This window comes from Rhinatrema bivittatum, chromosome 1 (assembly GCF_901001135.1).
Source record: "Rhinatrema bivittatum chromosome 1, aRhiBiv1.1, whole genome shotgun sequence".
In the NCBI taxonomy this organism is placed as follows: Eukaryota; Metazoa; Chordata; class Amphibia; order Gymnophiona; family Rhinatrematidae; genus Rhinatrema; species Rhinatrema bivittatum.
In genome coordinates this window covers 162210974-162223302 of record NC_042615.1, presented here as the reverse complement: position 1 = coordinate 162223302, position 12329 = coordinate 162210974, and the positions used below count along the sequence as shown (strand labels likewise).

At 40.2% G+C, this 12329-nt stretch overlaps 1 protein-coding gene across 1 annotated transcript in view; it reads left to right on the top strand.

Moving 5' to 3' along the window:
- The window catches only part of FAM114A1 (family with sequence similarity 114 member A1), a 124283-nt gene extending 112164 nt beyond the window's left edge, over positions 1–12119 (top strand). The window contains exons 11-14 of the mRNA XM_029589400.1: positions 1479–1618; positions 2760–2832; positions 9479–9532; positions 11430–12119. Coding sequence (XP_029445260.1) covers positions 1479–1618; positions 2760–2832; positions 9479–9532; positions 11430–11531 — 369 coding nt within the window. The 3' untranslated portion in view covers positions 11532–12119. The remainder of the gene's footprint in view (positions 1–1478; positions 1619–2759; positions 2833–9478; positions 9533–11429) is intronic.
- Positions 12120–12329: the final 210 nt, after the last annotated feature.

Sequence of the window (12329 nt, the reverse complement as noted above, 5' to 3'; positions counted from 1 at the left end):
GTTATCACATAGCCAAGCAGTTCAAGAGATTATGAAATATCTCAGAAGGTGGATGTGGAGCAAAGTAGCACACTGCAGCAACTGGGGATCCACATCTAAGATGCTGGATAACAACAAGCAATAATGTGCCCCAGGAGTGTTGTGAAGAATTGGTTCAGCATCCTCTAATGCTCAACCTGGAATGTATTGCTATTGGTTTATAATTTTCCTGGGACTGCAAAAATGCATGGTTTTGATTTAAAAATAGAAAGTGTAAGGGTCAGCATGGTGGCTTAGCAGAAGCAGTGTGAACTTCCATGTGGATGGACCCCAGTTTAGTTCCCAAGTCAGCTATAAATCAGATATAAAATCCATAGCAGCAGTACCCATGTGCCAGCCAAGCCCATGAATTTTCAAAAGGAAACACGGGGAGTTCCCCTTTAAAAATGTGCTTGCAGTATTTGGAGAAGGAGGGTGAAGAAGGAAAAACGGAAAGTGGATGATGCAGAAAATTGATGTATTATTTGTGATGGTTACCGTATATATTATTTTGTGTGTATCTGCTATAGTATTTTGATAGCGCTATGTTGTTGTGTTATACTAAATTATACATTTATTCCTTATATGTTTGCATTTTGCAAATCTGATACTAAAAATAATTTTTTAAAAAAGTGCTTGCAGCACCTGTAAGCAATATAGGGGTCTTATAAAAATGGCTCCCTTAAATTATTTTTTTTTTGGTGCATGTTCAGTTGTCTGAATTGACATTTAAGTGAGGCTAGAGTTTATTGCAAGGTAATTAAACATAATTAAAACTGCCTTGGCATTGATTAATTCCTCGTGAAATGCAGACTGCACAAAATAACATGACACTGCCTAGTAAATCACAATAATCTGTTGGGTTTTTTTTCCCCCTCAACATTAGTAAAAATGAAATGCCACACAGAACTAATAGAGCCAATTTTTCAGGACACTTATGTGAATCCCCCCAAAAAGTACCCCAGTCAGGATCCTCTTGGACCCCCCTGTCATGGCCTGAAAAGTTGGTGTGGATAGCACATTAAACAAAAGTTATTAGGGAGACCCAGACATGGTGATCTAATAAACCTACTTTTATTCCTTCGGAAAGTAGGATAAAAATATAAAAGCACCTTCGGTCCCCACTATGCTGTCAGACATGCTCTTATATCTGTGCATTACATTTTCTTTCTGCTGCTGGCAAAGTATATGGGATGTACAGAAAGTGCCAAGGGGTTAGAATTGTACTAACATTGGTAACACAACCTTTACCATTCTGGTTTTGCAGCTGGTCACAGCAGATGCACAGTCTTAACCGCAGGACTTCCAGAGTGCCGACCACAGGCACTGAATGCACGGTATTAGAGCAGCTAGCACTGTGGATTTGTTTGCCTTGCTTTCAAGACACAAAGCAACTGATGGCCTATACTGTACAATATGCAGTAGCAGTAATAATAATTGCCTGAGTCTCTTCCTTTCAGGAAATGTACATGCTGTCTATCGGAAGTCTGGCTGAAGTGACAGCTCGTTGCATTGAACAGCTCCATAAAGTAGCAGAATTAATTCTTCATGGACAGGATGTGGAGAAGCCAGCACAGGAACAAGCTAGAGTACTAACCAAGTGAGCTCCTGTTTTTGGTTTATTTTTACAGTAAACAGTATAGGAATGATAACTAAAATCTGTTGCACTTGTTCTCTGCTCCAGGGTGCAGTTTAGGCAGAAACATGCCACATTAACTCAGAGGAGAACCCTGTGCTTAGGGATGAATTTGGCTCTTATTTTTGCAGAGAAGTAAAAATTTTACTCTGTGGAGAACAAATTCTGTGGTGATACTTATTGACAGCCAACACACAGAACAACCTGGAAGACAACGTCTACAGCCAAAACTGCCATAAACCATGACTGCATGTAGAAAATGAGAACAAAGATATTATATAAACTAAAGAAGAAAAGGGAAACCTCTTTTGGTGTCTTTTTTTTTTTTTTTTTTTTGACCAGCAGTTTACTCTTGCTTCTTTGGCCTTCCAGCCCAGTCAGAAGCAGCTTTTATTGGGCTTTCATTTTACAACTACCCAGGGTTTTTCCCTCCATTTTTAGATCCCAGCTGTCACAGCAATAGTCAATGGCCACAGGCTCCCTCTGATACCTGGCTAATATGGAATCTGTGTCTGGCTACCAGGTGTCACTACTTGAGAAATGGCTGAGACTTTCTTCACCTCACCTCCCCTCCCCCCCCCTGCGCACGCGTGCACGCACACGCGCACACACAAACACATACACACACACACACTCTGCCCCTCCCCCACCCTGCGAGCTGTAAATGCTGCTGTTCTAACATCACAGCAGACCCAGCTCAGGAATCAAGTCCAGCTCACAGGTGTCAGTTTGAATTTTTTTTTTAAGGGGAGCAATTTAAGAAATTTGCCATGCATTACAACATTTTTGGAAGGTTCAAGGTACGATTCCTCAAAAAGTCTCGTTTCCCAGGAGCTGCAAAAATGTCTTTGACTGTATTGTCAGTCACCATCTTGGCTAGGAGACTTTTTTTTTTTTTATCATTTTCTTCCTAATATTTATTCTGTTTTTCATATATTTGTCTTTTGAACAAACACCTTTCATAACTGCACTGAATAGTGGCATTATCCTCAGATTACTCTGGATTTTCAAGTTCCATTCTAAGCTGCATGTCATTGAAAACCAAGGCAAGTTGCAATGTGTTTGATTGTTTTTCCGTTTTTTTCCTCCTTTTGTTTTTATTCAGGTTAACGGAGGCAATGTGTAAAGAAGTGTCTTCTTTATCTCAAAAGTTTTCAGATTTGTTAACTGCCATTGGGGTAAGATGTAGGATTTTTTTTTTTTTAAATAGAATTTAAATTATAAGATGTTTATAAAATGCAGTCATTAAAATAGTATGATTTTTATCGTGCCATGTTTATACATAGCACTTATATCAGAATTCACTCGGGCCGATACAGTAAAGTCCACGGGAGAGCGGACGAATGCCCGCTCTCCTGGCGCGCGCACCGGCCCCTCGCTGGTGCACGCGATGCAGTATTCAAATTAGATGGCGCGGTAGAAACGGGGAAAAGGAGGCGCTAGGGACACTAGCGCGTCCCTAGCACCTCCTTTTTGACAGGAGCGGCAGCTGTCAGCGGGTTTGACAGCTGACGCTCAATTTTGCCGGCGTCGGTTCTCGAGCCCGCTGACAGCTACGGGCTCGGAAACCGGACGCCGGCAAAATTGAGCGTCCAGTTTTCGGCCCAACAGCCGCGGGCCGAATTCAATTTTTTTTTTTTACTTTTTTTACTCTTCGGGACCTCCGACTTAATATTGCCATGATAATTAAGTCGGAGGGTGCACAGAAAAGCAGTTTTTACTGCTTTTCTGTGCACTTTCCCGGTGCTGGAAGAAATTAGCGCCGACCTTTGGGTCGGCGCTAATTTCTGAAAGTAAAATGTGCGGCTTGGCTGCACATTTTACTTTCTGTATCCCGCGCACATACCTAATAGGGCCGTCAACATGCATTTGCATGTTGAGGGCGCTATTAGGTGCCGCGGGTTGGACGCGCGTTTTCCTCCCCTTACTGAATAAGGGGTAAGGGAAAACGCGCGTCCAATAGCAGGCTAACAGTGCGCTCCGAAGGAGCACACTGTACTGTATCGGCCTGACTGTGAGGAGAGCAGTAGGCCTGCAGTGTGAAGATGTCACAGAATGCTTTCCATCACTCTGCAGTCCAAACAATTGAACAAGCAGCATAGTGAAGATGGAGGCTACCAGGATGCCAAGACACGGAGGTGCAGGAGGCCCAGGGCACTCCAAACCTAAACAGGAGGCTGTTAAGCGTCTGCCTTGTTTTGAGGAAGGCGATTACAAAAAGTGTAACACAAAACAATGGGAATGAAGAGAATGTGGTAGCAGGAAGAGTTGGACGTTTGGATACAGTGAGATAAAAAGAAGTGAGTTTTGAGGTAGGAAGCAGGGCGGGAATGGGGCCTGGCAACAGAAGCAGTTTTAGAGGCACACACAGAAAGGAGACCTGGTTAGGGAAGAATGCATTGGTCAGAGTGTACAGTTGGTAAGTGCAGAGATGTGCAGTGAGAAGTGGACTGAAGGGATTTTAAGGCAAGGATGAAGCTTTTGCTTTTGACCCAGAAGGAGCTTGGAGACTACTAGATCAGAGGGAAGTGATAAGAGGAAAAGAAGATCTTCTCAGTAGCATTCTGGAAGCAGAATGGTGGGCACTTTGAAACAATATATAAACAAGAAGCCCAGCCAGAAAGCAGGTGAATGAATGTATCTTAGAGGTTATTCAGGTTTGGATTAACATTTTTGTAGTGGGAGAGAGAAAGATGGCTTTTAGCAATGATTTGTATAGAAATATAAACATGGTTTTTACAGAGAAATAGATCTATGAAGATACACAAAGAGGGAACAGCCATATGTGATACCATGTTGATGAGCAGAAAAAAGCACAGGAAGAATAAAGATAAAGGGAGAAATTGGGATTTGTGAAGAGGAGGAGGCCTGGCAGATGGCAAAGATCTTAAATTGTATTTGCTCAGTATTTAGAGAAGAGGGGGAAGGCAACAGATCTAAAGCAGGAAATGGCATTAATAATGTAAATGTGAAATTATTGCAAACCCATTTTCAGAGAAGGGAGGTACTTTAAATCCTTACACAAATTAGAGAGAATAAGGCAATGGGCACAATGGTGTATATCACAGGATACTAAAAGTGTAAAAATGTGCCTACTGCAGCTTTTCATTGAAGACAGGGGAGCTTCCAGTGTCTATATCCTTTTGGAGATATGACCTCCAGAATTGGATACAATACTCCAGATTTAGTCTCGCCAATGGTGATCTCTTTTTTAGCACTTTCTAACATGGAGTACAAAAGTTCTTATAGCAGTGATTCAATCAATCTGTTCAGAGGCACAGTAGCATTCACATAAGTTGGGGAGAGGGTACCACAGGTTACACTTTTGAAAATGACAGGAACCTTATGAGATTCCAATCATTTTCAAAAAGATAACATTGAAAAGCACTAAAATATCCATGCATGTGTATGGTTTGCACTTCCTCCCTTAGAAATACTTCTTCCTGTGCTCCCTAGAATGCTTCAGGCTTTTGCTATAGCCTTCTTGCATTACTTTTCTGATTATGCTGTCATCCAGTATCACTATGAGAGTTCTCTCCTGATTGATGCATATTACCTCCTACCCATCATGTATTGCTATTTTGAATTTCTACTTCCTAAATGCATGGCTATACTTTCTTGCAGTCAATCTTAGTTGCCAAATTCTTGATCACTCCTCATTTTTCTATTCCACGTGGAGTGTTCACCTTGTTGCAGATCTTCGTATGATCTGCAAAAACCCAGACTTTTTTCCTACCAAACCCTCTGCAAAGTCACATAAAAATCATACTCAAAAAGATGAGACAACTTACAAATGTGGGAGAATGAGCCAACACTGATCAGGGAAAATGTAGTGTATGAAGATGTCAGCAAGCCTGATGGTGGCAACAAAATAATTGTTCAACCGGTCCACTTTATCATCCCCCTTCATATAATAATTAGTGTCCACACACAGAATAAATGTGACAATCTCTTAGCAAAGGAAAATAACTGATAAGAGTCCCAAATCCAAAGGGCAAAGATTTGCCTCAAGATACCCCTAAAAGCAACAAAGAAAACATTAGTTCATATAAATCAAAAATGTCCCTGACGCTAGTCAGTATTTTGTGAAAGCACAATAAGCCTTTTCTCTTGGGAGCCAGTGCTTCCATTTATTAATACCTTCTGTTGCTTTCTCTCAGCGAGTTTCTAATCCATTTTATCACCTTAAAAATCCAGTCTCCAAGCTCCTCAGCTAATTTATGAGCATTTAATTGAATAGAGTCTATGCCTTTCAGCAGCTTTTCCTATCTTGTGGAATTCTACTTCTGTGTTTTAGAGCCTTGTGGACTGTTTAAAAAATCTAATAACACTTTTATAGACTTTCCTGATTAAGCAAACATTTATTTGTTAGGATTGGGTCCTTGTTGGACTTGGGGTTGTTGACCTATTTTAATGTTTTGTTAGATGTTGTTTTGTTTGTTGATTATTAGGTATGATATAGCTGTAAATTGCTTAGAGCTTAGGTGCAAAGCGATTTAAGAAATTTTAATAAACTAAACTAATAGTGCCAAAAATCTGAAATCTGAGGATGTAACATTCAGTGTTTACTTGTCGTGTAATTCTTTGATCACACAGTCAAAGAAATTAATGAGTCTACTTTGACCCATTCTTCCTTCTGTAAAACAATGCTGGATTGAATCCTGTAGCCTCCTGAATTCAAAGTTCTCCATTATCCTTTCCTTTAGTAGTGACTCCGTTAGTTAACCTCTCCAGAGGTCAACTTGACAGGTCTATAGTCACCAGCTTCTTTCTTATTTCCACTTTTATGAAGAGTGATGTTTGTTCATCTCTGATCCTGTCACAATGCACCCTCATCAGTGCTCCACCCAGTGCTCTGAAACTTCTCAGACTCTCCTTTTCCCAACTGAACTGTCTGCTGCCTAGTGATGGATGTCTTTCAACTCACTCGCCTGCATTTTTTTAAGTATCTGTCTTGTCTCCTGCTTCCTGATTGGTTCCAGGTGTGTGAGTTTCTGTGTGTTCATGCTCTGGCCTGTCTCCCCAGCCATGACTACTCAGTGTATTTCAATCCTTCCCATGGCTGTGATATCTGCTGGTTCAATGCACTTCTGCAGTCTCAAACTGTTCCTGGCTTCTGCACCAGCCTCTTTTGCCTTGTGCTTGTATCTCTTCTTGGGTTATCTGTCCTGGATTGTGCCTTGCTTCTTTTGCACCCTGTCTTGTCTGGACTTTTTGGCTTCAGACCTTGGCCTGACCTGGACCATGCTTTTACCTTATGGACTTGTCTTGTTTGCTAAAGAGGTGTAATAGTTTAGCAATAAACAGCATTTGCAAATTTCCTTGTGTATGTACTTTAGTGTTATAGACCATATTTCAGAGCACCCCGTTGGTTTGCTATGAAATGGTGTATTCTGAATGGTGGTTATAGAGACCTTAGTGAGTTTCTACAGAGTTCCAGTACATGCTGCAAACTCAGAGGCAAGAGTCTGAACTCTAACAGAGAGGTTTCTGGTAGGAAGCTTGCAGGAAGAAGGTCAAAGCAGGAGCTCGCCTTCCTGAAAACTTGAACTGCTTGGTTCGATGGAAGCTAGACTAAGAGAGACCTCTTACTATGATTTGAGGAGTACACCAATGGATAGTCAGAGATGTTGTGACTTCCAGTGCAACAACCCACTGGTACTAAAAGTGAAGGAGAATGGAGAGGATGCCTATCCTATATCATGCACCTGGTGCCCAAAAATGAACAGGAAGGGGAGGACTCCTTCCTCTGCAGCATGAGGATCTTACTGGAACCAGTATCTCCAGTCACTGGAGTCTGTAGATTAAGTTACTAAAAGATTAATTCATGCAGAGAGAACAGTGTGGGGATGAGAGAAAGAGTCATGTCTGTAGTGACCTCAGACCACTGGAAACAAAAGTAATCTAACAGAGAAATTTATGTTTGGGATAAGTTTCTGTAAGGGAGGAAGTGATGTCATCCGGTGAGAATGGAAAACAAAAACAAAATAGATGCCTCAGTCTTATTCCAATATTTATTAAAATAGAGATGTGTTCAAAGGATGCCCGACTCAGGCCAAGTTTCGCAGCTTGTTAGCCGCATCCTTTGAACACATCTCTATTTTAATAAATATTGGAATAAGACTGAGGCATCTATTTTGTTTTTGTTTTCCTGACGGCTATCATAGATCGCCTACCTCTCTGTTTTCTTGGACCATCCGGTGAGAATGGACGCTTGAGCCTAGTGGCTGAATATTAAACTCATTGCTTATAATCATTCCTTTATTATGCCACCTTTGTGTTGGCGATAAAAATCATATTAAGGGGAGATCACATCTATACATCCATTTGGTGCATTCACAAGTCCCTACATCCATGTATAAGTCTGCTGGCAGTTGAATAGCATAGATGGAAAGTCTTAGATGTGAACTGTGAAAGACTTGCACAGGATTTGTGTGCGTAAAATCAGTATGCATGCATGCAGGTAGCTTTTGTGCAGGCCAAGGATATTTTCAGAAGACCAAAAGTACATGCATACTTGTGCTACCATGCAGAAAAGTATGCATGTAGAAAAGGGGCAGGATTTGAAAGTATGCACAAACTCCTGTATTTTACAAGCAGAATATATACATAGGTCAGTAAACATATGTGCATGCTTTTATATCTGCTAATTAATTTATGGAAATTAAATCAGACTTCTCTTTGTTGTCTGTACTTTTTGGATGGGAGGGTCTGGAACAAGTTGTGAAAGATGTGGATGAAATGGTGAAGTTATGGGTTAAGTAGTGAGAAGTCAATAATTTAAATGGATAATTTGGAATTAGATAGATAACTTGGATAACTTGTGAGTTAAATGGATAATTTATATGTTATCCATCTAAGTGGGTTTGAATATTGACCTCTGGAGGTTTTTGCAAACTGATGCTTGGAAGCCTGTGCACAAGTAAGTATTTTCATAAGTGAAATATGCACATATATCAGCCAACTTTATTAAATACCTCCCTCCATGCATAAAAAGAGGCTTATTATATGCACGTTACGTTTCTTTGGCACACAGGGACGGTAACTTTCAAAGCGGCTTGCTGGTGCACATTGACGTGTGTGCATGAGTGCACACCCAGGGACATGGGAATTTTATAACTTGTGCACACATATGTGCGCATGTTATAAAATAATCTGAGTGCACACACACGTGTGCCTAATGTTTGGCTTATGTACATCCAGCCACACATCTCGGGTTTCTGCCAAGTAAGTCGGGGAATTTTAGAACAGGCATACGTCCATGCCATGACCAGTTTCACCAATTTGTTCACCAGTTTCCCCAGTGTAGCGGTAGCTCCTGCAACCCCTTTGGATTAATAGCCTTCATTCCCCCAAGTTGCTCCAGACCATTTAAACTCTTCAGGGATGGCTAGTATTTAACATTTTTTTAACTTACACCTCTTCTATAGCAGAAGTAAAGTTACGCGCAGAGGACCTGGGCACACACTGGAGCACATATAAGTATTTTCACGCACATATCTTGGCCCCACCAATACCCCTCCCACACCATGCCCCTTTTTGAAATCAAGTGAAATGTGCACACTGTGGGAGATAAGTTCACATCTGGGTGGCTCTTAATATTCCGTCAGGTGGTATCACTGTGAAAGCCATTAAATTGTAATGACTGACTTGGTAGCAGGCATGTTCCGTGGCATGAGTATGATCTGCTTTAGCTTCTTACCATGGTTCATGCAACTCTGTTCAGTAGTGGGCATCTTTCCTGAAAAAAACTCTAGTTTATTATGATACATGTTCTTGGCCATGTAAACTCACCTATTTTCAAATTTTTGTTGATTTCAATAGAGCAATGAGAAGGCAGAGGTCCTTAGCCCAGTGGTTAATAACGTCTTGTTAGAGGTAAGCCTTCATTCCATTTCTAGGGTTCATTGTTTGGTTTTCTTTTAAGAAACATTTTAAATCATTAGAAAAACACAACCATAGGAGTGTTTTGACAAGACTGCATTATGGTAAATCAGACCCATGGATTTTGCACAAAAGCACAGGGTTTTTTTGTTTTTTTAACTCTCTATTAAATTTAAATCATAACAAAGCATTAACTTTGTATTAGGAACATAGATGTGAAAATAAGAAATACAAAAGAAAATTTAAGGAAACAATAACATCTATCTTAAACCCCAGAAGAAAAACCGAAAAGGAGGAGAAAGAAAAATTGGGGAAATTATAAAAGAACTAAATGTCCATAAGGAAATGACATAGCCTGAAAAATTCCGGACTTATTATGAAATGAGTGAAGAATTAGAGACTCCAGTGGGAATCCTCAACTTCTTGGAATCAAAAAAACTTTAAGTTGTTCTGATGCATGAAAAACAAAACAATCGTTGTTATATCTCACGATACATTTACAAGGGTATTGTAGAAAAAAAAATGCACCCACTCCTAAGGTTTCTTGGCACAAGGCCAGGAAACCATTTCTTCTTTCCTGTGTCGTCTTGGAGAGATCCGGGTATATTCTAATTTTTTGTCTCATAAACAAAGCATTTGAGTTCTTAAAGTACCTTTTTATAACAGAGCTCAAATCATACTCAGAAAAGAAAGAGACTAATAAAGTAGCTCTCTCAGAGATTTCATAATCCGAGGATTCAAGAAAAGCAGTCAAATTAACATCCACAGGTTGATATAGGTTAGAAATACAAGATGGTAAGGAATATACTTTGTCCACGGTGGGAGTGGAATCAGAAGGAAAAGCCAAAATATCCAAAAAGTAACGTTTAAGAGTAGACCTAAGATTTTCATCAACCACCCATGGGAAATTTAATAAGTGCAAATTCAGATGGCACAATTTATTTTCAATAAACTCATATCTTCTGTTCAGAAAGTTACAGTCTTGGATAATAGAAGATTGCACATTTTTAAGAGATTTAACTTCCGCCTCAACTTCCTTAATTTTCTTGGACAGTTCTTAATGTTGAGAAGAACATTTCTTAGAAATAATTTCAATTTGGTGAGACACAGCAAGAACTTTAGAATCACAAGAAGTAAGAGCTCTCCCAAAATGAGCCACAAGATCCCACAAAGAGTCAAGAGTAACGACTGCTGGTTTCTCTGGAGAGATGAAAACCACGCTGGATTGAAGGTCTGGAGGAGAAATACAAATTTCCTCCTGGGAAACGATGGAAGCTCCGGAAAAGCTTCCCGCTGACAACGGAAGCAATGGCACCAAGGCAGAGACCACCGCTGCTCCTTCCTGTCCAGCGATGAGTTGAGCCGCACCGAAGCCTCCTGCTGATACTGCAGTGGTGGAGCCTTGGACCACCGGAGGCAGTCGATCATCTAAGGGGCTGAGCGATGTATTGTCCATGGCCGAGGTGAGCTCCCCAACGCCGACCTCAGCAACTGGAACTGAAGCCCCTTCAAGAACAGGTGCAAGCATTGTTAGATGGTAAGTCGACCTGGAGAAAAAGGGTAGGCTCTGAGGAAAAGACCGAATTTTTCCTTTACGTTTAGAAGGCATAGTAGAGGCAACGACAGGGAAACAAACAAATTTGCAGTCAGGCCCACAAAAGCACAGTTTGAAAATTGCTTCCAGTGAGACTTTATATCGTAAATGGTATAGAATACTGTCAGATAATTTTCAGTAATCCATTCTCTTTTGTGATGTAAAATCCTGTATTTTTGTAAGGAATCTGGCATCTTGTGTCTTAGTAGTTACCTATGACTGTTGAAACATGATTGAGATGCACTATGCGTATACTATAGTACTGAATCTCATGTTATTTTTCTCTCTCTTACTTAGGGTTGCAATAGCACTACCTATATCGAGGATGCTTTCCAGCTATTGCTTCCAGTTCTGCAAATTTCACATATCCAATCCAGCTGCTCCAAAACACAGCAATAATACGTTCCCTGGGCTCTGGCTGTGCCAAAGGACACCACAGAGCCTATCCTCCGTGCAAGTGCTTTAAAGAGATGCCAAAAGAGCTGTCTTGCCACAGACAGATCATTAGTAACGATATGGTTTTGCACATATTGATGGTGTAACATTTTTTTGCAGATGACAGTATGTTCCTATATTCTTCGCGTTAATGTCAACAAATTTGACACAGTAATTGCACAGAAGAGTACAGGCCTCAGGATGAAAGCAGTTTATTAAAGGATGCTGACATTTTAAATGTTAACCAGTGCAGCACAAAGAGAATAGAACATCTGAGACTTAATTGTAAAATGTAAAATTTGTAGAATTATATTCTACGCAGCTTGTTTCAAAGCAACACTTTCAACTCAACCTCCTGAACAATTTGTAATCTCAGTGTAAGAGATTAACTGCAGCTAGATAAAATGTATTCGTTTCTAAAACTTAATCATTAAATTAATTTTAACTGGTCACTTTAGTTCTCAGTGTTCCAGTATTGTTCTTTAAAAAAAAAAAATATAGGAAACATCTTAGAGTAGAATAACATGGCCAGTTCCATTAAATTATTTGAATTTATCACGTGCATATGCAATTTAATCTAGCGTCTTGATAGCTAGAATACCCATTTTAAGTGTTCTTAGAGACTTTACCATTTTGCCAGTATTTGCCAGTATGGTGCTGAAGCCTTTTACTGCAGATTTTACTGTTATGAGGACATAACAGTGGTGCAGCTGAATAAAAGAGAGTAACAGGAAATTGTGTTTTATTTTTACGTGTTAGGAA